The sequence below is a fragment of the Pogona vitticeps genome, chromosome 12, assembly GCF_051106095.1.
Source record: "Pogona vitticeps strain Pit_001003342236 chromosome 12, PviZW2.1, whole genome shotgun sequence".
In the NCBI taxonomy this organism is placed as follows: Eukaryota; Metazoa; Chordata; class Lepidosauria; order Squamata; family Agamidae; genus Pogona; species Pogona vitticeps.
This window is the reverse complement of record NC_135794.1, coordinates 8483952-8510857: the sequence shown is the minus strand read 5'-3', so window position 1 is coordinate 8510857 and position 26906 is coordinate 8483952. Positions and strand designations below refer to the sequence as shown.

General features: G+C 54.1%; 1 protein-coding gene across 1 annotated transcript; it reads left to right on the top strand.

The window, feature by feature from the left end:
• Window positions 1–2122: 2122 nt before the first annotated feature.
• Window positions 2123–26163, top strand: LOC140702434 (maestro heat-like repeat-containing protein family member 2B). Its single transcript, XM_078381049.1, has 32 exons — window positions 2123–2131; window positions 2666–2758; window positions 3768–3890; window positions 4429–4533; window positions 4775–4913; window positions 5484–5524; window positions 6662–6797; window positions 7893–7939; window positions 8429–8536; window positions 8955–9074; window positions 9433–9708; window positions 10288–10440; window positions 11214–11240; window positions 12209–12337; window positions 12797–12876; window positions 13274–13409; window positions 13712–13807; window positions 14540–14641; window positions 15699–15822; window positions 17167–17276; window positions 17738–17890; window positions 18139–18276; window positions 18526–18680; window positions 18962–19124; window positions 19340–19530; window positions 19830–19967; window positions 21121–21232; window positions 21569–21715; window positions 22491–22724; window positions 23750–23905; window positions 25088–25198; window positions 26041–26163. Exons 1-32 carry the CDS (start codon window positions 2123–2125, stop codon window positions 26161–26163), a joined length of 3975 nt encoding a protein of 1324 aa, XP_078237175.1.
• The last annotated feature ends 743 nt before the right edge of the window (window positions 26164–26906 follow it).

Sequence of the window (26906 nt, the reverse complement as noted above, 5' to 3'; positions counted from 1 at the left end):
TGCTGAAGACCCTGGAGAACTTCAGCTCTCGCTACGGTCTGCACCTCTCGAGTTTTTCTTCCATGGTTGTGGGTTTTGATGTCCTCCTTTCCCAGATGGCTTGCGGGGAGGGGGATTGGGGGAGGACTAGTGAACTGAAGAAGCTGGACCAAAGGTGCCAAATTCATGAGACCTCCATTAAAATTAGAAGTGGGAAGGGACCCCCTTTTCCCCAACTGCACAATGTCCGACTAATTGCAGGAAAGCCCACCCTTTCCCCAGTGTTCCTTATTTGTTCTTGAATCCCTGGTGGAGTGTGGTGTCTTTTCTGCCGGACCCCCTCGCCTTGCTGTTTTCCCTGCTTCTACCTTGGGTCTCAAAAAAGACTCGCCCAAGCTTGCCCCGGAGTGATGTTGACACTGAGCTGTAGCAGAAAGCGGCTACAGCGTGATCATCCTCCTCCTCAGAATGCCCGTTGCCTTCCCTCGAAGGAGTGTTTGGGTTGTGCCTCTTAAGCTTCCTGCTGGGCTTCACTACCCTGTTTGATTTCTTCCCCATCACATCTTGATGGAAATGAATGAGTAGATCATGGTGTGGGTCTTTTTCTCCTTTTGCAGCTCTCCGGACCGTGCCCTACATCATTACCAGCTTCCTTTACCTTCAGGTCATCCTGATCCTTGACCTGGGAAGCCGAGAGAAGGTGGCCATCTGTTCTGGTGAGTGGGAAAGTGGATCTCTTCCTCGGGAGTTGGCCTAAGAGTCCTCCCCATTCCTATCCGTCTGACGGCCTTTCTAGACGGAGCCCCTCTTCTCCTTAAAGTACAGACTTCTGTGCCGAGGTCATTGGCATATTCCCCACCATCCCATCTTCCCGTCTTCTTCCCGTCTTGCGTTTCCCGGTGACTTTCCTGAGACTTGCTCCAGCTTTTGAAGAGACAAACGGCTTTCTTCAAGGGCAGAGAAATGGATTGTTCAGTTTAACCCCAAGTGTTAGAAGGGGAGGAGACCAAAAGCAACACACGAGGTGCAAGGGGCAAGTAGAGCAGGTCGAGCAAGGCTTCTGCAAAAGAAAGCCAAGCGGGTTTGGGAAAGGAGCAATGGGGAAGGATCCGGTCCATTTCCCCTAAGGGTCAGACCCTGTCCGCCTGCTAGAAGCTCCATGTCTCTGACCCCAGGGAAGGTTCTCAGGGGTCAGGCTTTCACCTTCGTCCTTCTCTTTCACAGCTGTGGAGAAAATGTGTGTCTCCGTCGCCCACTATTATAAGAACTGGAGGCTGTGCCACTATCCTCGGGAGGCGGAGTCCAGCTTTTGCCGTCCCCTCCTGTCCATCTACCAGCGGCTGAGTGGATACTGGCAGCAGGAGGAGGACAGAAATGTAAGCAAACTCATTTTAATTTCAATTTGGTTGAGTTCCCGGTTGTATCAGGTAGAAGGAGTCGTGCCAGCCTGGGAGAGGGGAGTCTTTTTTCGGTCTTGCTGCTCCCTGCACAGGAAGAGGCTCGTGTCTCTGACACGAAAGGGCTTCCCTTGCCTTGGCTCTGGTCAGGAAGGGCCAACGAAGGGGGAGCAGCGCCTTCCCTCTGACTCAAAGCCAATCGGGAGGGAAGGCGAGACGTAGTGCCCTCACTCGGAATAGTTGCTGGGGAAGGAGCTGCAATGCAAAGATTGCTCTTCCATTGGGCGGAGGGGGGGCAACCTTGATTCTCCCCTCCCAGTGATGCCTTGCAAAAAAAGAATGAAAAAGATACACAGCCCCTCTTTTGCTCCTGTGTTGGTCATCGTGAAGCGTCCGGATGATGGGCTGCTTTGCCCGGTGACTGCACAGCTGGGAAGAATCCTGTCTGTCCAGAGTGCCGGGATGTTATGGTCACCATCGGTTTCTGACGAAGGCCAGCCAAGCTTGTCCTGGCTTGAGATGAGATTCCTTCTCCTCTGGGGATGGATCTGTTTCCCTGCATTGATTGAGGGACCGAACCCTAAGGAGGTTCTTTGCATTTCTCTCTCTTGCAGGTGAGCGAGGCGGCTTTGAAGGCTCGGTGGCCAATGTTGGCCGTTCTCGTTCGCTACCGGCCACAGCAGGACGAAATACTAAGGAAGTTCCCGGATGTCATCAAGGAGAGCAGGATGGTGGATGCTCCCCTCATGGCCAAAGTAAATGGATAGTCATGGGGGAGGCGGGAATACATTCTTTGGAGATGGGCACGCTCAGGAGGATGATGGCAGAGAGGTGCTCGCCAGGGTCTCCCTGCTTGGGCTTGTCCTGGATCACCAAAGCCAGGCCATCCCTTAAGCTGGCAGAGGCTGCCCTACAGAGGAGAGTGGAGACGCAGGGATTTTTTTGGGGGGGTGAGGGGGCAGTGAAATGGCTCCAGACCTAGGAAGACATTTACAGGCCCTGAGCGCAAGGGTTGCGCACAGGGCACCGTAAAGAGCACCACTGTTGCTGGGTGGGAGAGTCAAAAGATTGTAGTCCAACCCCCCCCTCCTGAAAGCCTTTCTGAACTCTGGGAGAACAGGAAGGGCCCCCTCGCAGGCTTCTCCAGGGCCTTGACCACTGTCCTGCCCAGGAAGCGGTCCTGCTGCTCTTCAGCCCCGGGGGCTCAATTTGCATGGCTGAGAAAAGGCACACCACCAAACAGACACTGACTTCTCTCTCCCCCCCCACCGCCTGTGTTTTCTTTTTAGGGACTTTATCTGTTCCTGGAGGGCTGCGTGGACTGTCATCCCCCAAACCTCAAGAAGGTCTTCTGGACTCTTGAGAAGTCCACGTTCAGCAAGGTAAGTCAGAGAAGGCTCTGATTGTGATCCCTCCCACCCAAAACGGAAGCCCCCGTTGGTTGCTCTCCACATGCCCGGGGGGGGCGCTAGAAAGATATCATAAGAGTGGCATCACTAGGCTACACTGCCCAGAATCCTCCAGCTGACACAGGGATGCGGAACAGTTTTCACCCCATCCCAGAGCAGCCTGAAAATCATCCCACTCCCCAAGAGCTTTGCTGCTCTCCCTTCTGGTGATCTGGAGATCTCTCCAGCCTCTTTCACGTCATGGAGAGGAAGGGTGGATCCCATCGCCACAAGGAGAACGTCATGAGCTGAGATGAAGACGAGGGCCTAGAGACGTGGGTGCAAGGCAGAAAGGTCTCTCTGGCTTTCTAAGCCAGGAGTAAAAGCAAAGTCTTGCAACCCGACACAGACAAAGGGTGAGGCCCAAACATTGAGGCGATTCAGAGAAAACCATGCAGTCCGGATGGAAAGTGGTTTCCATGCCCAACCAAAAAGAAATTTACTTTTTTTGGACTATAGTAAAAAAGACCATTCTGGCTGTGTGATGTTAGCTCTGTAATCCACAAGAAAGAGGAGGAGGAGGAGGAGGGAGGGAGGGAGGGAGGGAGGGAGGGAGGGAGGGAGGGAGGGAGGAAAAAGAAAAGCATACCAAAAAAAAAAAAAAGAATTGTCCAAACTCTGGCAATAACGAATCCCTGCCGGGGCCCCAGTGAAATTGCCAGGGAGTCCAAACAGGAGCCACAGCCAGGAGACATCTGCACGACCTGAGTCTGCTCAACAGAGAGAGTAAAGACCAAGAGAAGGAGATTCCAGTCCTCAGAAACGTTCCCTGGCAGGAAGCAGGCTCTGGTCTTGCAGAAGGAATGGCCACCGGGACCAGGAGCTCTCCTCCCAAGGCGCTTTTAGGGGCTTCCGGATCCCGCCTCAGATGGGGTGTCTTCAGCACGGGAGGCAGGCTCGGGGAGGCAACCGACGAGATGACTTTCCTCCCTTTTTTTGCCAGGCGAGGGAAGCGACCCTGTTCTTCCTGAAGGAGCTCCTGAGCTCCCCGAAGGTCGAGGGATGTCTGGAATGGGAGATGGTCACCTACCTCTTCCGTCAGGTCGCCGTTCGTACCAGTCAAGGGGTAAGTCAGCGCGAAAGAGCCCCGAGAGATCCTTCCTCTGGCAGGGACGAGGCGACTCGGGGACCCCTTCCAAGGCCATCGGGAGGCCTCTCTGGGCCTGCCTGTCTCGTGAGCGCCTGCCTTCTGCCATTCCAAAAGACGTTTCCCAAGCTCTGGGCTCTAGTAGGCGTCCCATCATCCCTCCATCATCAGGAGTGCACTGGTTGGAAACGTTGTGCAGGGGTGGGTGTGCAGTCGAGCCCCTCTTGGCATCGGCTGGGTGGGGAAGAGGCCCTCCCATCTGTGTGTGTGTTTGTGTGTCCGAGTCCCTCCTTTTCGTTCCAGCCTTGGCTGGGTTGCACCTTGGCACAGGGGCACCTCCTCCGGGTGCTGCCACCACCGTCTGGCTCAAACGCTTCCGAGGTGCGCAAGCTTTGTGCTTGTGTCACTCCCCGTGGGTGAAGGGGCGCTTTTTGGGAGGGGGGGCCTTTTCTCTGGAGATGGTTCTCGTTTCCTGACCTTGCTGTTTCTGTGGTTCTTGTGTGTCTGTGTACGGCAGGTCGGAGACAGTGCCAGAGGCCTGATGCCAAGGGAAGCCGATGTCCAGGACTTATCCATCAAGGTCCTGGAGCACGTCAACACTTCGGCCACCGGGATGTTTAAAGTGAGTGGCTTGGGTGGATTTGCTCTTTAGAAGACCGGAGGAGTTTCACCCCTCTTCCTACTCAGGGTGAGGTCAGGCAGGGAGAGAGCTGGCATTTTAGCCCGGGGGGCGCTTTATTTCCCAACAGTCCTACGACACTCGGGGAAGAGAACGCCAGCCTGGCCCCAATCTGTGATGCCGAGCTTCTCCAGACCGAGGCTGGGCTCTGATTCTCTGACGGTCCCCTCTCTCCTCTTGGCAGGCTCTGTGGCCGAAGCTGTTATCCTTCTTGCTTCCTCCGGAATACATGCCAGCACTGACCCCGCTCTGCAGATGCCTGAAGGAGTTGGCCGTCCTTCGGCCGGAAGGATCCGTCCTCTTCCTGGGATCCTGCAGAGGAGGTCAGTTGGTCAGTGGGTTGGTTGGGTACCAAAGGCAGTCCCCTGGGCTTGAACTGTGCATGGCTGGGTGGGATTGGCACTCACCTCTCTTCCCATGGGAAGGAATGGATCCCTCTCTCCTTTGGAGAGGTCATGCCTTGCTGAAGAGGTCTCGGGTGGGTGGGGAGCCTTCCAGGGGCCAATGTCAGAGACGTCCCAGGAAAACCCAGGCCAGAGCACCCCCAGAGGGGCCAGAGATCAATGTGATAAGATGCAAGGCAGGGCCTCTGGGCTTGCAGGAGACTCGCCGTTCCTTGAGCCCGGAGGGAAGGGGAATCCTCCTATTTCTCAGTGAAAGCTCGGGCCAAGGGGAGTCCGGGGCGCTCCAGAAAGGAGCAGGCCCACCTCCGCCCCCCCCAGACCTCCATGTCCTTTTGTGGCTTTCCGAAGGAGCCCGGTCCGTTGCTGGAAGGATCCTAGTGACTAGACCTGGGAAGGAGATGAGGAACAGTGGGAAACCTTTCCATGATTCCAGAGCTTGCATCACTAACGTCCTCCCCCCCCCCTCGACCCCTGTTCTTCTCCTTTTAGTAAAGCTCCCAAGTCCGCAAGAAGTCTTCGGACGGCTTCTGGTGAGCAATGCTTAGAAAAAGCATCTACGTTTTTGTCTTGGGGGGTGGGTGGGAGGAGAGTATGGAGGTGAAAGGTCCTCTCAGTTCCTTGACCTCCCATTTCCCAGAGTGTGTGGTGGCTTCTCGGTGCAGGAATTCCAAAAGAGAGGTATTGCAGAAACCTCTTCGGCCCAGTACGCTGGCTGGGGAGCTGAGTGGGAGACCCTTCTGGCCATCCCGTAGCAAAGTGCTCCCCGTCCCCCCCTTTGAACGGAGATGTCGTTGCCTTCTTCATTGCAGAAAATTAGTAAAAGGAGGGCTAACGAGAAATGTAGGAAGAAAGGAACTCCCCGAAGGATCGGAAAGTTCCGTCAGCTGCAATATTGTTAGCTGGCTTCATGACAACCCAGGGAGAGGCAAAATGCAGCCCTCAGCCCTGCTGGGGCCAACCAGCTCCCCCGCTTGTGTCAAAAACTGAAAACGCAACAACCGAAGGGGCCACGAGAGGGAACTAGAGAAGACGTCCCGGTCTTGTTCTGGTCTCTCAGTGAGGAAACCACCCACTTTGCTTTTTTGGGGGGCAGTTTTCTGTGGGATGGTGTCATCTAGTGGAAGGGCTCTCCCGTCCAAATCCAGCGGAGAGACCCAGAATCCTAAGGAAAGCATCAGTTAGGATAGTGCCTGCGTAATGCTAGGCACTACTCTGGGCGGTTTATGTTAAAAAAAATAATTAAGGACAATAAATAGAACATCATCTAAAAGCAACGCATCTCATATAAACCAAGGAAATCAAAACCATCCGTACCTCAGCTCATAAATCAGACTAACCAGGCGATGGCACGAAGGGTGGCCTCATTGCCACCTGAGCCTGACGAGAGGATGCCCTCCGAGGCTTCAGGGAGCAGCCTTTTTTTGAACATCCTCTTCAAGGCCGGGATGTTGCCCAGCGCAGGACCCCCCCCGATAGGAAATGGACCGAGCAGAGAAGGCGCCAACGGGTCCCTGGGACCCCCCTCCTCTCGGGAGGGCGATTGCCTGCCTATTTCCAGGAGAGGAACTGCTCCTGAATCTGAGCCGCTGGCAGTTAGAGATGGACGGGTGAGTCCCGGCTTCTCCTTCGGGGGCCCTCCTTTCTCATGTCTCCTCTCCTGCCTACAGGTATTGTCCTCCTCCGGGAGCCAAAGAGGCTTCTGGGCCCTCCAGCTTCTGCACGCCCTGCGAGCTGACATCCACGAGGCCATCGTTCATCTGTGGGCGCAGCAAATCCCAGCGCTTTGGGGGTATTGCCAGGCAGGTAGGTCACCCGATGGATGCCTGACAGGAGGATTCATGGTGAAATGCTTTCCCGCCCCCCGGGCCGTCTCAAAATCTTAAAAGTGCTGCGCTTCACTTTGCAAGCTATCCGAGGAATAGCGCTGTCTTCCAGAAGGCCCCTTGATCTTGCTTCCATTTTTCTAAAGTTCCTGACATTCGTTTTATCCGTTCACCTGATTTTGGATTTTTTCCTGGACAAATTCAGGAGCACCTAGCAATCCAAAAATAGGTTTGCCTTTTCAGACCTTTTGCCCCAGTTCTGAAGTGCTTCCCTAGACAGCCCCCCCCCACCTCCCAGGGACGTACACGAAGCAGGTGGACCTCTATATAGGTTCTGGCAGGCATGGGGGGTGGCTTAAAGTCTCTGAGCAGTTTTCAGATTCATAAAGGAAACAGTAAGGAAATAGTTATGTTACTTTTGTAACATACATTCATTTTCTATTTGTATTTTTACATGGATTCTATTAACATGTCAGAGAACTTTAGTCATTTTGGTGATGTCGAAACATTGTAATGCTCTCTCTCTCTATATATATTGAATCTATATGTAAATATCACGATGTTTACTAATAGGGTACACACAAAAACAGGGCACAGACAATAAAAACAGGACTGATTTTCCTACCATTTGGTACTTGAAAGATTGTGAAAAATGTCTACACCTTGTGCATGACACACCTAGAGTGTGAAAGTCATGTGTTCCAAGTGATGATGTTGACCATCCTCGGCTAGTTTGAGGGATAGTAAGGAAATGTTATTCTTGTGAAATAGCACCACAATTGGTAAACAGCATTACTTTTGCCTCCTTTTTTCACATGTAGCCAATTATATTTAGAGATGCCTTTCAAAATCCTGCCTGGGGGTCTCTAAGAGGGAGGTTTTTGCCTATTTTTAAGAGTACGTTAGTAGGACGTTCCTCTTTAAACAGTGAGGGATGACCAACAGATTCCATTTCAAGAAGTCATGGCTCAAGTACTACTCTTGAAAAATACGGTCCCAAACTCTACATCACACCCACACCCACCCACCCCCGTCCCAATTGAGTTGGTACAACGATGTCCTCTTTTCCTTCCAGAAGGCACCAGAGGAAGACAACCTGAGTGGCAGCAGAAGCTTCTGCAGGTGAGGTTCTGCTCTTCTTCGACCAGGAACTGGCTGGAGGGAGAAGAGGGATCTCTTCGACAGACCAGGCTGGGGGCGGAGGGGGGGGGTCTCCTGGACTCTGGTCCATTAGCCTGAGGGGCAAAAAGGAAGAGCCTGTGAAGTCAGATGCCCTGGGCAGCAAATGGGAAGAAGGACAGACAGGTGTAGACGATGTAGGACACAGCGGAGAACCGTCCTCCCCCAGTGTTTGACTCGGAGACCAAGCTGGTCCATTTTGACTCTCCGGTTTGGCAGCCTATTGGCTTTAGACTAGGTGAAGAGAGTGCTTAGCCCCTTTTCCCCTCAGCTCCGGTGGGAAGTCATAGTCTCCATTTCTTTAAGAAGTGATTTTCCAAGGACATTTTTAAAGCATTTAGGCAGGGGAAAGGGCAGGAGTGGAGTCTTAGGAGCAGACGTCGAGGCCCTCGTGAACCAAATGTCTGGATTCATTCATGCTCTCCTCCTTAGTTCCTGAGGAGGTCCCTGAAGACCATGGAGGACGACAGGTGGACCAAGAACCTGATCTTAGCCCTGGAAGATCAGATGGGCAGCTATGCGGACGGGTCCCTTGAAAAGGTTTGTTCCCTCGTTTCTCGAAAAAACTGCAGTCCTGTGGCCCCTCAGCTTCTCCCCCGAGTGTGGAAAGCTGCTGCAACCTGGGGGAGACCTCAGTCCCTCTCAGCCAACATTTGTCCAAAGCAGCTGCTGCAGAACATAGTGGCGGAAATCCTGTTGCTTCGCCTAGGAAGTCGCCCTGGTGGAGGCCCCTTGAATGGGCGGGGGTGGGATGGGTCAACGCCTCCCTCAGGATTCTGTTGCTTCAGTGGGCCTTCTCGAGGGCCACTTTCCACACCAAGCAACCGGATTTCGGCCGGAGTTGTCCAGCCTCTGCTGGAGGGCCTCCAGTGAAGGACCGCCGACCCAAAGATCTAGACAGGTGTCCGATTGTTCGACTGAAACCTCCCCCCCCGGTCTACCCCTCCTTCTCTTTCAGAGCGTCCTCTATCAAGTCCTGGGCTTGTCACTGGCCTGCTGCGCAGACCGCATGTACGTCCTGCACTGGCTGGAGCGTTTGATTGAGAGCGCCAATTATTTGGAAGCAGCCGAGAAAGAGGTGAGTCTCTAGCGAGTCAGGGCAGCCTTCAGAGTTCTGTACCCACCTGGCATCTCTTTTGTCCTTTGGGGGGTGGGGACGGTGGCGGCTTCTTAATAGATGGACGCCCTGCTCTTCAACCAAGAAGGTTTTTCTACCTCTCTTAAGTTGAAACCCTCCACAACATTGCAAGGGAGTGAAGAGCACCTGGCTGTGCTAGGATGCCACAGAGTCAGGAACATGATGGTGTGCTAGGGGTGGTCTTCCCTCCCTTCCAAACGGGGAGATCTAATCCAGTTTCAGTCATTTCTCACATCAGCATCCCTTCTCCAATCTTTCTCTCTCTCTCGGTCCCCTCTCCCCCCACCCCCCCTTACAGAAAGTTGCAGAAATCCTTTCTTTTGCTGCGCTGGACCATTTAGATCTGACCCTGGCCACCTTGGACGACTGCAGAGCTGGCATGGATCTCAAGATGGGGCTGTCTGCCCTCCTCACCCACCATAAGGTAAGCCAGCGGCCGGGGCCAGCAGGTCAATGCCAACTCTCAAATAAGCCACCCTGGATTCAACAGGATCTAAAACTGGAGCCTGAGCCTCCTCTGATGCCAGCCATTCATCTTCACATTCCATGGGATCGCTGGCTGCAGAATGAGGAGGTTTGCTCAACTGATGAGATTTACCTAAGTGTTGACATACGACTCAGCAGTGCATTCCGTGGCTGAATTCCTGTTGGGCAGCTCCACCTGCACCTGGGGATGACATCATCATCATTGGTGGCAAATCCCTGCTCATTATGAGCCCATTGCTGCTGCTTGATGGCAATTTCAGGGTGCAGAACCCCAAAATTGCCAAGAGAAGCCTGTCACCAAGCGGCATCTTCTGCGGTCGATTTGTGCACAGAATCATTGTGCCTGCGGAGCTGCTCAACAGGATTTCAGCCCCTGGGCTTCTGCAGATGAGACAGGTGGAGTGCTGGATTGTTTCCAACACCCAAAAACTGAAGTTAAGCATACAATCCTGAAGCATTTTTAATGGTGGAAAGTCAGTCCGCCTTCCCCCACTCACCCCCAGATCACAGGACATAAGTAATTTGATAAAACCAAATCAATCCTGCTGCCCTGGCGATCAAAGAAGGGACAGAAGAGGGAAACGGGCAGAGAGAGACAGACAGACAAACAGATGATAAGGTAGCAGCTGCCACCTTGCCAAAACACCCCTTTCTGTTGCCTACTTAGGATTACAAGACTGGCAGGCGAGGGCACCTCCTTAAGACCCTGATCCTGGCCTACAGCCGGGTTGCCATCCGGGCCCCCAAAGAGTTCCTGTTGAAGAGTGGGGAGGCAGAGATCCTGAAAAAAGTCCTCGACCTTTACAGGATGAGCTTCCAGGTAAGAAGTAGAAGGGGGTCGGAGGGTTGGATTCTGCTGAAATAGGGCACGGAGGGAGCAGGTCGCTGTGGGGAGGGGTGGGAATGGAAGAGAGGGAGTTCACTGTACTCCAGAAACCAGCCAAAGTGACCTGCCCTAAAATTCAGGTGCCACATTGCAGCTTGTGTGTCTCAGGGTGCTGCCATTAGCCTTTTCTTGCCTCACTGAGAACTGAAGCAGATGAGACGCTTAGCTCCTATTCAGAAGTGGTGCTCCTCAAGTGGTAAAAGATGTCTGGTTGCCATAGTAGCTGACTTCCCTCCCCTTCATCCCCTGCATTTTGTAGGTTTTGTTTCATGAGTGGCCACTTTCAGTGCTCATCTTGGATTGTCTAGGCATCTGGCTCTGAGGAAATCTCTTTCTGGGAGCGAAAACAAAGAGAAAGAAAGAATGAGAGAGAGAGAGAGAGAGAGAGAGAGAGAGAGAGAATTGATCTCTCTTTTAAATGCCTGTCTCAATCCCGAAAACTCACTTCCCTCCTTCCTAGCAAGCAAGAGGTGACATCTGCCAAGAAGCGTTCAGTTTTGGGCTTTTTCCATTCAGAACCATTCAAGAAAAATCCAGACCATTGAGGGGGAAACCCCTCTGATGATTCTGCGCCATTTGCATAGCAAAGCCGTTTATCCCCTGGCCCAAGGCCTGTGTCCTTAACATTTTAAACAATAAATTTAAAAAAGGCCAGCTGCCTTTCTAGGCTTGTGCAAAGAGGTCAGTTTCTCCATTTTATTTTTCAGGTCCTGGGAGTCAAAATTGAGAGCCAGGTAAGCTGTCGCAGATCTGAGGGTGTGATCGTGTCCGAATTTTTCCCCTTGAAGTGGAAGCAGGATGGAGGGCCCCTGCTAGGGCCCCTATTCATATGTGGCATTTCCCCTAGTGGAATCTCTTGTCCTACTATGATGATGATGATGATGATGATGATGATCAACTCCTCCCCCCACTTGAGGAATCCTAGAGAGATGCCGCCAGACGGCATGAACCGGGGGGGGGGGAGGGCTTGCTATTGTTGTTGCCCTGTCCAGTCGCTTCTGGATGGCAGCCCTCGTTCCGCTTCCAGAGGGTGGGAGACGTTCACACCAAGCTCACCCTGGAATCCTGGAATCCTGGAGTTGGGAGGCCATGGAGTCCAACCCTCTGCTCGAGGCAGGAATCCGAATCAGAGCAGATCCGACCGAGGGTTGTCCAGTTGGCTCTTGAAGGCCTCCAGGGTTGACTCCCGCTCGCGAGTTCCCAGGGCCAGGCCGCGATCTGAGCCCCGTTCCAAACTCAACTGGCTATAGCATGCTGGCTCTCGGAAGGCGGCAGGACTGTGAAAGGATCCTCACACGATCAACCCTTTGAGGAGGCTTCTTTCTTGAGGTGGAGGGACCCGAGAGAAATCAGCTTGATAGGCCGACAGAATTCCTTAAAAGGGGTTCCTTCCCACCCCCGTGGAATTCGTGTCTGCTCACTGCGGTTTCTGTGGCTGGTGGTTTCGCAGAGTCTTGAACGAAATCCTTCCTGACTTTGGGCAAGGCTCTTTGAACCACATCCTTCTCTCGGGTTTGATCTTTTCTGAGAGAGACTCACCATAGTTCGAGGCGAATCTGGTGGGGAGGCAAGAGGAAGCCTTCTCAGGGGCTGCCCCCAAGTTCATGATCTCCCTGCTGAGGGAAGTTAAACAAGCAGAATGTAGACATACATTTGGTACCAGTACCAAAGGAGGAGGATGATGACCATTGGTTTCTTTTAGGCAAGACAGGACACCCACCTGAAGCTGATCTTCTGCGAGAGCGTCGCCAGCATCTGCAAAGCCATCTCCGAAGCCCAGGACGGGAACTTCCAGCTGGGCTGCAAAAAAGAGCTCTTGGAGGCTTTGTTGGTAAGCAACGTGGGGGGGTGGGACACCCGAAGGGTCCGGTGGGGTTCCTAGAAAGCCCAGAGGGAGGGGGCGTCTCTTCAGACCCCGGGGGGGGGGTCTTCCTCGTGGCACAAAGGAGACTTTTGGAAGCTCCGCCAGGGAGACCCTTCTTGGAGGGCTTCCGCCACGAGAGCCCCACCCGCTCTTTGGGGAGGGGTCTCCTTGGGAGCAAAGCGTCCAGCCGGCAGCTCTGCTCAGAACGGTTGTTGCCCCAACACCTCGGGGAATGGCTGTCCGTGGAAAAGACGGGACTCCCCCTCAGGAAAGCACCTCCAACCCCCTTCCGGGCGATTTTAGAAAGCATTTTGGTCGTATCCTCTGTTGAGTGGATGAAACCCTCATCTCTCCTCCCCCTCCTTCTTGTTTCTCCTTCTTCTTTGCTCCTTCCACCACCACCACCACCACCACGGGGGTCTTCAGGCCTTTCTTGGGACGGAGCGCCTCGAAAACCTGAGAAGCTCCCTTCTCCCAGCAACCATCTCGGCCTTAGTCTCCCTGAGGTAAGTTATCGATAGGCAACGGAGAGGCCAGCTGGGCTAGGGAGGCCTCCCTCAGGGAGCAACTAGTGTGGGGCGGGGGCGGCTCTTCGATGTGACATGGGGGCTCCCCTGTCAGTGCGTTTGGTTGACGGGCACGAGACGGGCAGGGAAGTGAGGCTGCCGGCTGGCTTCAAGGCCACAGGGTTTCCCTCCAGAGACACAGTCCTCCAAAGCTGCTGTCCTTGCCCTGCCCACTCGCCAATGATTATACAGAGGCAGAGGCAGTCTGATTTCTTGTCACGATGCTCTCACATGTAGATCAGAATGAGAAAGAGCCAGCCTGAGATTTGGGCTGCCTTTCTGCCTGGGACCTTTGTAAACCTCTGTCTGGATTCTCAATCTACCTTCCTTCTGCTAGCCACCTCAAGCCGCGCCTGCCAGTGGAAGCTCTCCGGGAAATGCTGGACGGAGTCATCAAGAGCCTCTTTCTCCTCCCTCCCCTGGAGCGTCTTAAAAGGATAGCAAATGATGAACAGGATGCGTCCAACATTGAGGTATGTCAGGCAGGTTTTCTTCTAGGTCTTCCTTTTTAACCTCTGATGGGAGCTTTCCTGAAACATCCTATTGCATAGGAGGATGCAATATAGAAGAGGATAGAAGGCTGAAACGTCGCTTTGCTTTTTTTTTTTTAACCGCCAAGGCCTCTTAAACATCCTAATGTCGTTGTGCAGTCAATGTCTGTTTGTTTCCACTCTTTGCTGGGCCTCGCTTTGCCCACCCCCTGGTTTATGAGGAGCCCATGGCGTCAGGGGAACGGTGTAGCTCTCGGGCCTCACTCCCTGGGTTGTCCTTTCAGCTCATGTACACCAGATCCGTTGAGGCCATGGGGAAACTCTTCGAGGTCCTCGTTACAGAAGAGCCAACCTCAGAGAGGATTGATGTCATGTTCCAGGTAAGCATAAACCCAAAAGGAAATCCCCTGGATTGGCCATTTACATTCAGTATTGCAGAAACTTTGCCAACTTCATGGTCAAACTATACATTGAGGATAATCTGTAATTACCATATTGTCCGAATTGTCCCCATCAGATCATTTCAGTATTTCTATAGGATCAAACTAGATCTGACATGCAGTTGTCCATCTTTCTCTGGAGGGCCTCCAGTGTCGGAGCGCTCGGCCGGCTCCTTGGTTCCATCGTTCGACAGGAATCTGGTTTCCTGTCCCTTGAGTCCATCATCCCCTTACGTGCTGATGCGCTTTGGCATGACTGAGAACCCCTCCTTTCCTCAAGAGCAAAGTGATGTTGCCTCTTAGAACGGCCGAGCCGGAAGGGAGGCCTAAGTCTGGGCCCTCCTCGAGGAGGCCGAGCGGGGAATCGAACTCCCCACCTCTGACTTCCACAGCCAGAGCCCTGAACCCCTGAGCTCTCCGGGAGTGCTCGAAGGAGGGATGATCCACAGCATGTAGATCGGGGGGGGGGGAGCCTTCCCTCTCTCTCACCGTTTCCACATTTCACCCACCGGGCCATGAATGACCAGCTGTGTTTGGCAGCCAGATGGGCTACGTGGCTCCCATCCGGCTGAGGGATATCTCAAGGAAAAGCAGGATAGGTTTGTAAAATGAGAAAGGTTTGCCCCTCAGAGAGGTCTCATAAACGGGTCTGTGTTCTTGCTTGGCCTCCAGCCGATCGAGCCCTGGTTCCTGGAGTGTGAGGGGAGCCGAGAGAGGGCCCTGCAGGCCAGCTTCCAGGTTCTGGCTCCCTTCCAGGCCAGCTTTCGTCTTCCGGTGAGTCCTCCTCCTCTTCCTCCCGCCTCCTCCTCCTCCTCTTGCTGGCCGACCAGAAGACCCTGTGGGAAGAGTCCCGATATTCAGGAAGGCTCCCCGGAAAGAGGCAAAACTCTCCCTCTCCTTGGTGTCTTTGGACTTGGGCTCCATGACTTTAGACCAGCCTTTCCCAGCCCGGGGGCTTCTCTAGAGTAAGGATTTCATCTTCTCCTGTGTGGGCTCGGCCATTGGATCAGATGGGACAAGCATGAGAGAACTCCGCTTGAGTGTGTCTATAGAAGGGAATGCCTTTCGTTCGAAGGGTAGAGGCCATTTCTGCTCTGCTGATGTGGTGATATGCACATCCATCTGGTTCCCTTCCATCCGATGCCCATCAGGCTTCATGCCTTTGGTCTTGGGGTGGGGTGGGTGTGCATTTTCGGGGTGAAGGAAATCATTGATGGTGTCCAAGAAACGAGCAATGAATGGTTTCCTTCTCAATCAGCACCAAAGAGCAGAAGTGACTTTGCAGAACAGACGTCTCAGAGGAGACGAGAGTCTGGCGACCGCCCTGTGTCTCCACTAGGACTGTCTTCTCCTCGATTGACACTCACTCCCCTCCCGGTAGCACCTCCCACAGCAGGGGCTGTAGAGCCAGGTGGGCTCACCTTGGACCCGGGCTGGCTGTGGCTTTCCTCCCCGCTTCTCTTCCCACCTATGCCAGCCTGATGTGTCCCAAGCCTGGACAAGAAGGCGGCCCCAAGGGCTGTGGGCAGGCCTGATCCAGAGCTCCTCTCCCCTCTGGGACGATGCAGACGAGCTTGCTCGGTTCGGGGACTGGCCTTCCAAAGGCAAGGAGGGTTCCCTTGGAAGTTGGCTTTCACAAACACAGGAAGGCCACCTCCTTCGCCTCTTGGCAGGATGAACATGTGATTCGCGTCAATGACCAGGCTCTCTGTGAGGTCTGTTTCAGGCCTCCGAGAATCCCTTCTGCTGCAGATCTTGGAGGAGAGGTTGGTTCTGCAAATCCTCAGGCCTTCCAAGGCCATTTCAATCGGTTTTATTCTCTTCTTGGTAGGACGGAGAGAATTTCAAAGGTTACGGTTTCGCGGTAACCTTCCTAGCCCCTTACATCCTGGAGAACTCCATCGCATGCCGGCAATGGGCAGCCAAGTGCATAGGCTGCCTGATTCATATTCAAGGTGAGAATGTGGGTGGGGGAGATGGGATCAAGGGCTTCAAGGCCAATCAATTGGTGCCTTCACTCTGTGACCGCTAGCGTTCTTGGAGTGACTCTGTCTGGAGGTGAACCTGGATGGATGTAGGACCCCGGGAAACCTCTTTCCAGCTGAGATGGACCCCACCTACAAACGGACAAGGGGATTATCCTCAGAGGAGGCAGAAGGTGCTCCTTCAAGGCGTCAGATCCCAAGGGTGAAAAACGCTGCCCCTTCGAGGTGGCTTCATCCCCAAGCCTGCAAATCAGGGCTTAGAAAATGATGAGGATGACCTTCAAACAAATTGGTTTAGCCATTAGAGGACACCAAGAATCCCAGGTTGACCCATGTTAGTTTTAACAATGAGGGACCCTGTGGGTGTGAATTCCACTTTGAGCCCTTTTTGGTTCTTTCCAGTGACGTTTTATGTGTCACCAATTCATGACTTTAGGAGTCCAAAACCAAAGGAAAGAGAGAGGTGGCCGGACAAGGCAGGGAAGCAGTGGCGGACAGTGGGAAGGGAAGGGGCAGGCTGGGGTGGGGTGACATGGAGTAGGAAGTTGGTTAAATCGGGCAAAATCAGTTGATTCCGAAAACTTTGGGTCCTCCAGTTTAGACGACCCCGAACCAACCCGAACTAGCAAGTCAGCGATTTTTTTTTCCTGGTCTACTTCTCTGTTTGTTCCTTTCTTTAGTCAACATTCCTTTCCCAGATTTGTGACCCTGACTTTCAGTTAATATCGTGGCCCACATTTTGGGCCCGATTTGTCATACATTCTTTAACTATTTCATCTTGCGTTTTGAATTCTGGTAGATAACGATACCACATTTTAATCCGTTTTTCCCTTACATTCAGAAGAAGTAACTTATGCGGTTTTCCTTACAAAAAACGACTGCTTTATCGCTTGTACATCTTGAGTCTCTTTGTGTTTTTGCCCACCAATCAAGTATTGTGCCTTGTTCTTCTAGTTCTTCCCTTACTCTCACACTTAAGGCCGCTTTTAACAAACCTCTAAATCTCAATAGAGTTTCTTTTTCCCCATTAATGTGGGTTGTGTGAATGCTTCTGTGGGTGAGACCCACTCAGGAACTTTCTGGTCCTTTTCTTCCCGGATCTTGGTCCATACCCAGTTTAAAGCTTTCCTTATCAGATGGTTCTTCAGTGGTTTATCGTCTTTTGCTTTTTGATACCCTAGGAAGGTGGTGCCATCCTAGATTTATATCATGTCCTTCTGATTTCTATCTTCTGTCAGTTTCTAAAGCAGTCCATTTCTTTACCTAAACGAGAGCACAGGCTTTATAACATGATTCACCCTCTTTTCTTTCCAGGTGGATCGAGAATCACGGAGGCGGAGGAAAAAGAGGTGACGTCTGCCCTCTGTGATCTCCAGGCAGAAGTCCCCACCGATCTGTCTGGGGCTTGGGCCAGACTGGCTAAGGTGATTCCCTTGATCGGGTGGGAATCTCCCGAGCGCCTGGGTCACATCCACCTCCCGAATCGGTTGGAGTCCTGTTTTCTCAGCGAGCCGAGTCAATGGCCAGGCTCATTGGCAGTGCCTTCATCTCTGAGATGAGGTGCCTGGGTATGAAATCCGGGTGGCCTGAGCCGTCCTGTGTCCTCGCGGAGAGGCTCCAGTCCTTGTCCAACTCCAAGCCCACATTGGGGCCTTTCCGGTTCTCTAGGGGAACCTGCTGGAGTCCACGGGGAAGTGCCAAGGCCGCCTTGTTTTGGAAGAAAGAGCAAGATGCAGAGAATTCCTGCAATCCCTGGGCAAAATCCTTGGGCAGGACTCTTTGGAAAAGCATAGAGCTGCTCATCCTTGGTCTGGCAGGAAATCTCACTGGGGAAGGAGAAGGTCTGAGCTACAGAAAAAAAGCCTGTCCTTTCTTTTTTTGGCAGGTGGTCAGCATCCATCTCGCGAAGGATCAGCTGTTGGACTTCACCGAAGCCATCCTGGAAGACCTCGTGTCAGGGATTCCCAGCTATGCCAGGGCTGCTGGTTACTGGTTGCTCGCCAACCTCCAAAACCATGGGGAGGCCATGAAGAGCAAGGTAGCCATTTGCCAGGAACCCTCCTTTTCTCCAGGCAGGAGATGCAGAAGTCAGAAAGAGATCTCCACCTGCATCTTTTCAGCTTTGCCCAAAGGATGCTGAAGTTCTTTTTGTAAACTTCTGCCATTCTGCAGAATCCAGAATTTCTCAGCCAGCAGAGCCATGGCCACCTCGGGTGGGGGATTCTGGGTGCTGTAGTCCAAAAAAGGCGCTTTTCATCTCCTATTCATCCCCGTTGTTTTCTCTAGGCTGGGCCCTTCATCTGGACAAAGGGGTCTTGGGATGACCTTTCTGGCCACGTCCAGACGTGGGCCCAGCTCTATAAACCACGTGGGCTGTCACCTCAACCCGAGGGGGGGCAGCGGCAAGGGGGCGCCGCTGTGGTCGTGAGCTCACTGGAGGCCCCAATAGATGGGCTTCTGTTCCAAGTCACTTCAGCCAAGAGTTGCTCAAACAAGAACGGTGTCCTTTCAGGGGGGGGGGGAAGAGTAATTTTGTCCTTCTGATTGCTAAATAGAATAATAAAGAAATAAAACCATTCTTCACTGAAATATTGCTTTTATGATGAAATAATCCGGAGGATTAGCTTTACAAGAGCAAATCTGAGCCAGGGATCCCCGTCTTGCTCCTTCCAGGTGCCCGAGCTCCTCGATACTTTCTGCAGCCACCTGCCGATCATCACTCAGGGAGGCATGGAGGAGGTCCCTCTGGAGGCGGTCTGCATCATGGCCCGCTCCCACCTGGACACAGTCTTGGGCCACCTCCTCCGCCGAAGCCTCCCCTTGGACAGGTGGGTGCTGGAGGGAAAAGACAGCTTTCCGTCCTTGGGGGAAGAGGCTTCTTTCTTCTCGGTCAGGCCCCGGTCCCTTAACTGGGGCGCTGAGATCGAAAGGACGGATGCAGTCCTGGTGGGAGACCCCACACAAGGTTTCTCCTTGCCCTGTGAGAAATTGGTTTCTCACTGCCGGGCGGTGCAGACCCACCAGGGGCTTCTTGCGCCCAAGCTGCTGGTTCTGAAGGCCAAGTCCAGGCTCAGGCCGTCTCTGCAACTCCCACCTTCTCTCCTTATAGCGAGACTGGCAAGCTGTGGAGGTCTTTCGATCGAGACCCATCCCTGGCTGTGCGAGTCCTGGCCAAGCTGATGTCGTGTGTGAACCAGCCCTCCATCCTCGGATCAACAACCAGCTCTAGCATTGATGAAAGCGGGGACTATGCGGAGGAAGAACCGCTCAAAGTACGCTCCAAGGGACACGGGATGGCCCATCCTTTGAGACCACGTTGGGAAAACCGTCTCGGCTGTTCTGCTCTGAGAGCCGCTGAAATGGGTGGCTCCAAGGAGGCCAGAACCCTTGCCTTGGGGAGGAGGGGAGGATCTGAGACCCCCAGTAACACCTGGTCTCTCTTCTCCCCCCCCACCCCCCGTTCCTTTCCTCTTCCTCCCCTCTTCAGGCCACCTGTGTGATCTTTGAGGTCCTCTCAGGACTGCCCTCTGAGGTGGATCTCCAGAAGGTGTTCCCCCAGCTCCTGTTCACCCTCCTGTGGCAGGTCAGCCAAACTCTGGGGCAGAAGATGCCCCCGTGTGAGGGTCGCCGCAGGCTGTTCCTGAGGGAGCAGCACCTGACGCCCGGTAACCCTTGCAGGTAACGTCCCCTCCCTTGGGCAGGCTTGGGAAACCTGCAAGCCTGAGGGGTGGGTTTTTGGGGGGGGCGGAGGCAGTCTTTCTGCATGGGGGAAGCATGCCCACGTCTTACATGCAGCAAGGAATGGCCCCATCCCACGAACCTCTGCCCGGGTCCCCTTCTGGGCCGAAGGCGGCATCCTCTCCTGGCCGCGTGGAGGTCTTTGCCAGCCCTGCTCCTGGAATTTCCCCGCTTCTTCTTCTTCTTCTTCTTCGGATGGGGCGATTCTGAGGCCCTCTCTGGGTCCTTTCCTTCTGCAGCCTCTCTGTGGACACCCTGAAGGCTCTGGTCGTGAAGGGGACACCAACTGCATCCCAGGAGGAGATCAAGACGGCAGACTTCTGGGCCTTACTCGGGGATCCTCGGACCCACCCTGAGGGCCTTTGCCAGTTGACCAAGTAAGTGACTTATGAATAGCCGAAGGAGAGGAAAGGGCTCTGGGGCTGGTGAGATTCTGGGAGGTGGAGCCCAGGAGACGCAGGTTGTCTTTCGCTGCGATGGCTGGTCGTCCAGGTGGCTGTAGAATGGCCTCCAGCCTGGATCATCGGCCACAGTGGATCATGAGAAGCAAAGGAAGGAGAGTGGGGTTGCCCCACGTCTGGCGTAGGGGGTTCCCAAGAAGCATCCCTAGTCCCCTGTGGGAAACGGAGTCCTGCCATTTCCCCTCCTGCTCCCCTGATGACAGAAAGGCAGTGGTGGTGGCACCCCCAGAAGCTCATCCCATCCAAGGTGCTCCCCACCTCCCCTCCTTCTCCCTCTGTTGGGAAATCGAAACCTGGAGGGAAGGAGGGAGGGAGGGAGGGAGGGAGGAAGAAGGGAAGGGAAGGGAAGGGAAGGGAAGGGAAGGGAAGGGAAGGGAAGGGAAGGAAGGATAGAAGGGAGGGAGGGAGGGAGGAAGGAAGGAAGGAAGGAAGGAAGGAAGGAAGGAAGGAAGGAAATTAAGGAAGGAAGGAAGGAAATTAAGGAAGGAAGGAAGGAAGAGAAGGAAGGAAGGAAGGAAGGAAGGAAGGAAGGAAGGACGGAAGGAAGGAAGGAAGGAAGGAAGGAAAGGAGGAAGAAGGAAAGGGAAGGAAATGAAGGGAAGGAAGGAAGCAAGCTAGTTCTTTGTTCATTGGCTTTCAGCTTCCACTCCTCTTTTTCATTCTCTTGGTACTTGTGCTCAGGTGAGAGGTGTAGCGAGGAGGAAGCACGAGTTTAATTGAAGTCAATAGATTTTGTGTTCCTTTGGGTTCTCCAGGTCTGCTCACGCTCTGGCTCATAAATATGGAGGGTTACAGTTCTTCATCTCCTGCTGTTCAGCTCTACTGGTCTCCCTGCCTCTATGTCTGCCAAAATCCGTTTTCTCCCTCCCATTCTCGCACTTGTGGGGCGCTTTTCATGCACGCATCCGGCCGCCCTTCCTGCATTCCAGGGCGACCTGCACCCACAACTCCTCCCACGGAGGACAACCTCTCCCTGCCTCAAGTCCAATTGGCCCGGCTCCTTCCCTGGGCAGCAGTTGTGGAAGCTGGTCTTCTCCTTGACGGTTCCCTTGTTCATCCTCTCTCCCAGGTGCTTGCTGGAGAACGGCTTGCTGAAAGACCAGGTCATCCAGGACGTCCTCCCCTGGATGGATGCCAGCTCAGAAAAGCTGCGGCTCGCAGGAACCGCTCTTTTCACAGAGGTGAGAGCCAGGAGTTGGGGCACTGGGGGGGGATCTGGGGCTGTTTTCTGGTTCTGTACTTGCCCACGGAGCTAAGCAGATCCTTGTGGAAGGCAGAGGTCTCCTCCCTCAGCTGAGAACATTGGACTTGCCCTAGATGAAACGGGCAAGAAATATATGGCACCGCATGGAATGAGGAAGAAGAAACTGTCCTTTCTTGCACACACAAATGAGGCCAGATTTACGTCCCTCTTTGAAACTCCGAGTCCCTTGATTCTGGCAGGGTCAGAAGGCTGAGCTCCGGAGGCCGAAGGGCCCAGGGACGCAGGGTGTAACGAACGTCTCGAATTCTTGCAGGTGATTCAGGAGCCCAGCTTTACCCGATGGGCCGCACTCAGGGCCTTCGTTCCGACCCTGATCCGGAACGTGGAAGACCAGCACGCCGGGATCCGCCGCATGGCCCTGCGCAGCCTTGGTCGCCTTCTCCTGGTGGCACCGGACCAGGTCAGCCCTTCCCCCCCTGGAGCGGCCCTTGTTTCAAAAGGCGTGGGCTGGTAATGGGTTCAAGACACACCCTCCCCTTTCCCTCCTCGCTGGGGATAAAAGCAGGGACCAATCCAGAGACGCCAGAAACGGTAGAAAATCCACATTCAGGGCACTTTGGAGAATAAGGAGGTTCGGTGCCCTTTCCTGGATTCCAGTCCACCTCGGTGGATCCACAGAGGGCCAAAGGCCAATCTCAGGTGGACCCAGTGGTGGTCCAGCCTCCCAAGGGCTGGTGGTCGTGGGAACCTCCGGCACCAAGTCAGGTCAACCATGACCTCTTCCCCCCCATCCTCTGTTTACTAAAAAGCTGAAGCCTGTCCGGCTCTCCATTCCTGCCGAGTAGAGAGACGGGCCCTTCATAGTCCTATTCCCGGGGAGACGAGGACGAAGCGCGGCCCCAGAGGTGCCACCGAGGGTCCCTCGCTCCCTTAGAACTCGCCCAGTCCACTCACCGGGTTCTGCGTGGCGCCCACGCCCGTCTTCAGCGACACGGTGCCAATCCCCAAAGCAGAAAAGGCAGCCGGCCCTTTCCTCAGACACCTCTTCTGATCAGGATGATCTTCCTCGCCTGGATTCCTCATCGCCTTCCTTGTCCTTTCAACCCACCCGTTTTGGGACTACCTTCTGGGAGAGCAGAAAGCGAGCTTTTTTTCGGAAGGGAAGCCCCTGGGAGGTGCGGGTCGCCCGCTAGGGAAGAAGGCCTGGGCTCCGACCCGCCACCTCCTCTGGCCAGCGGGCTCTGGGGAAGGACGAGGGGCTGAGAGAGGGTCCTGGTCTTGTCTCCTCCTTCCAGGTGAAAGGACTGAAGAAGGACCTTCTCATCCTTCTCTTCAACCACCTCCGGGACAGCGCGGTGGTTGACGAAGCTCTGGAGGCACTGGCGCTCGTTCTGCCGTGCCTGAGGATGGGGAAAGTGGCCTTCCTCTTCCGCGATCTCTGCTGGAGGGCCAGCAAGTACCTCTCTGAGGTAAGTGGATGCCCGTCTCCCCCCCCCCAGGGCCCACCCCCCTTTCCCTCCCTGACTCAGGAGAGCCGAGATCTCCCCTTCCCAGGCGTGGCTGATGTTCTAGCTTTGCCCACTGTCCGCCCAGAGACGGTTTCTGAGCTGGTGATCCTCACCACAAGAGAGGCTTCTCTGGTCACGGGTGGGAAACAAGATCCTCGGTGGATCCCGCCGAGAAGAGGCCGAGAACCCGTCTCGAGTGTCAGATCTTCTGTTATTTTCAAACAGACTTCGACAAACTCGGCTGCTCTCCTCCCTCCACGCCTGCTCCTCGGCCATCGAGGGATCCTAATCCTACGGTCCCACGAGGGCCCGTGTCAGGATGACTGAGGGAATTCTTAGGCGCTTGAAGTATCTGTTGGAGACAGAGACCATCACCCAGAGCCCAAGTTCCATCCCAGGGATCTCCAGGGAGGGCTAGGCCAGAAATCTGGAGACTGGCCAGCCATGCCATCAGCGGATGAGGGCCTTCCCCCTCCAGATACCCACCGCTTTACAAGCCCTGCTCAGGAGAGGGTTTGCCTGTCCACGTTGACAAAAGGGCTGCCAGTCTGAACTGACCCACGTGGGTGGAGTGGTTCCCTGTGATGGCACCAGGGGAGCCTGCCTCCTCCTCCTCCTCCTCCTCTCAGGCCCTTGGAAACTTCCTTCTTCACAATCTCTCTTCCACCCCGTGAGGGAAGAACTCAGACTTCAGGGCGACCCATCCCCTTAGCCAGGGCCTCCACTAAGAGGGGAGAAACCTTCACCTGCTCCTAAGGAGCCTCCCAGGGATACTGGTCGCCCTAGGTTTCCACTAGGAAAAGGCAAGCCCTCCTTTGCTGAGCGCCGCGAGCGAGTGAGTGAGGCGCCGAGAAGGGGAGGTCTGTCCAGGCAGATTCCGGGGCCTTCCTCCTCTTTGCCAAAACGTTGCGGTGCCTTTTTGATCTCTTGCCAAAGAGTGGCTTTGCTGTCCATGAAGGTGAAGCCTTGTCTTTCCCCGGTTTTAGGAGGACGATGCTATCCGTGCTGCAGCGTTCCATCTCTTCGGTGCCTTGGCCACCCGGGCCAAGCAGGGGTACAAGACCTTCTTTGCCAATCTAGTGAAAGAGAACTTGGCACTCTTGCTCATCTATCAGGGCGACCCGAACCCCAACATCTCAGAGGTACGACTGGAGCATTAAGGCATTGTTTACATATGTATAGTTCTCTCTTTTCCTGCAAAATGTATTTTTAAAGTAGATGTTTCATAGGATGTTGAGAATTTTCAAGGTGTTTTCTCTTCTTAAGACAAAATGACTTCTGATCTAAGTCCCCAACCCTATTTCGAACGTCCCGTCCGTGGCCCAGGGAGACCTGGTTGGGAGACAGCTTCCGAGTGCCAGCAACCTCCCCGAAAGAGGATGCTGGGGGTTTTCTCTAAGCAACAGTCCCAGGATCCCACGGGATCCGATGACTCCTTGGCTTGGCCTCCGTCCTCCCCTCTGCTCAACTGCAGAACGCTCAGCCAGCCTTTCTTCGGGTCTTGGTTCTGCTCCTTGCACAGGAGACGATGGCGCTTGGGGATGTCCCCATGGAGCTCAGGGAAATAGAGAAACCCACAGTGTGGGAATTGGGGCACCGAGCGAGCAGAGCACGGAAACATGGCTGTTTTGGACTGGATTGTAGGGGAGTAAGGGAGAGAGGGGGGTCTGGAAGCTGCCATGCCAAAAAAAAGGGGGGCAGTGGTTCATGTTTCATCTCTTCCTCCCGTAAAGAAGCTTTTCCACACTCTGAAATAGATCTGAGCCGGATGGCTGAGATTTCTGTTCTAATCCGTGGGCTGAGTTTCAGCAAGAAAGTCTCAGCCGCTTTGGTCCAGGACACCTGGAAGGCCCTCTCTTCGAGGGGGGTCCCTGCTGCACATCCGACCTTGTTGGAAGGCTGGGCTGGTGAGTGCGGGAGACCAGGCTTCTCCCTGACCAGCACCTCAAGGAAAGGAGGCCCATCCGGGAAGTTAGGCTGCCTCCAACCTGGTCAGACATCCAGGGGTCAGCCGGGGTGATATGGTCTGAAAAGGCCTTTCCTCCTTAAGAACCCACTTTGTATCAAGAGATCTTTTCAAATACTGTACATAAATTGGACAAAGACGGCTTCAAACAGACTTTTCTAAAATGGGACTCGATGTGATCTTGGGCTAGATAAAGATGAGCAGCACTCAAGCTGGCCTGATTTTGGAGGAAAACTTGTAGATCGACCTGCTGGCATTATGGATGCTTTATGTGTGTATGGTGCATGCCTTATCTTCGTATGATGCGTACATCCGAAATTTGAAAGTCCACTCTCTGTCTTTTCCTCTCCTTTTTTAGGCATGCAAAATGGCCTTTTTGCAGTGTCTGCCCTTTGTGACCAAAAGACACCTTCAGCAGCTGCACCAGACCACCGAGAGCAGCAACATAAATGCCCTCTGCCAACAGCTAGTGAGCAAGAGAGAAGGGGGGGGGAAGAGTGGCTTTTGGACCGGGAGTGAGAAGGCGGGGGAGGGACAGGGAGTTGAATTAACCAAGCCTAAGTAGACTGCCTTGCTAGCTAATGTATTGGCCACATCTTTCCGAAAGGTTCCAAGGGGGCTTTTATTATTATTTTTTTAAAAAAACCAAAGTTGAAATCTAATCATAAAGGGTTGCAGTGTTTGAAAAGCATGACACGAGTCTCCTACTAAAACTCCCCAATGAAGAAAAAAATCTGGTTCTGATCTGGTTCCAAGGCTACCCCTTGACAGCCTTCTCTGGGAGGTTGGCAGGAACCGAATCCAGCTCCTTCGGCCACGCAGGGACGAGAGGACACACTCCCTCGTCCGCCACAGAGAACCCAGGGTGGTGTATGTAGTGGACAGAGCGGTGGACTAGGACTCCGGAAGCCTGGCTTTCCATCCTCCCTGCGGCGAGGAGACCAGGTGCCAGGGCCCGTTGCACCCACACGCCCGGTCGTGCCTCCGGTTCCACCACGGAGGTGCAGACGGAGACCTTGTCGATTGGATGTGGCAAGTGAGGAACAAACAGGACAGAACCCCTGAAAGGAATCTGGCCGTTCTCGTAAGCTGGAAAAGGGATGGATCGGTTTTACTGACATGTACAGTAGTAATCAGGAAAAAAAACACCCAAAAAGTGTCTCTTTCAAAAAAGGCAACACAGCATTGTGAGGGATCGGCCCAAGACTTGAATAAAATCCTTGCCGTCACCCTCAGGAGTATCATGGTGTTCTTTGGACCATGGATTTGGGCGGCACAAGGAACTGAAGTGATTTTTGCATCCCTCTTTAGGTCCAAGAGTGCCCCCACCTGAGCATGGGCCTCCAGAGAGACCTTGTGCCCTACTTCCAGAGCAGGCAGGAAGAGCTCCAAAGGAGAGCTGTGGAGATCTCAGGTAACCGGACAATCCTCTGAGCGGCCCAGCGGGGAATCCCAAAGAGAGGTCTGAACCACCGGGCTGGGCAGCAGTTCTGAGGGAGAAGATGGTCTCTTGAAGGATCTCAAGGGCCCTTCCACAAATCCCAGAAGTCAGGGAGGCCGGAGGAAGGGAAGAGACACCTACGAGGGTCTCAAAACCTCCAAGAAGTGCCGACCGACCGGGCTCAAATGTCGCCCAGCTACCCTCTACCCCAGTCTCCCTCCCTCTTCACTTCTTTTGACAACTCTACGGACGTTTTCCCTCAGAAATGCATGTGCTCTCCAGGGGGTCCATTCTGTCACGCTTCGGGTCTTACCAGCTTCTTCTTCTCCCTCATTAACCCCTCTCCAACTTTTCTTTTCCTTTTTATATGGAATTCGTGCTGCAACCCCTGCTCAGTGAGGGTGTCGGAAGCAGCCTCAAGCGGATTCCCACCATCGGGAAGGGTCGAGCCCTCTCTCGACTTCCAAGGAATCCCATCTAGCAGCTTCTGTGGGCAAAGGGAGAATAGTGGGAGGGGCGCTTCCTTTCGGTCCAAATCCTCCCCAGAACCCGGCCTCGGGAAAGGCCACCTGACCCTCTGCTCCCTTCATGCCTTTCCCTTAGGAGCCCTCCTCCAGAGCACCCCAGTCACAGCGCTAGACGAAAGAACGCTGCAGCGTCTTCTGACCGGTAAGGCACGGGAGCGATGGGGGCCATCGGGTCTCGTTGCCCACCTCAGTGCTCTCTCCTTGCTGAA

Coding starts and splice junctions, on each gene's coding strand:
- LOC140702434 (XM_078381049.1), top strand. Junction 8,537..8,954: donor CGGACGGGTCCCTTGAAAAG/GTTTGTTCCCTC, acceptor CTTCTCTTTCAG/AGCGTCCTCTATCAAGTCCT. Junction 13,410..13,711: donor AGGATGCGTCCAACATTGAG/GTATGTCAGGCA, acceptor TTGTCCTTTCAG/CTCATGTACACCAGATCCGT.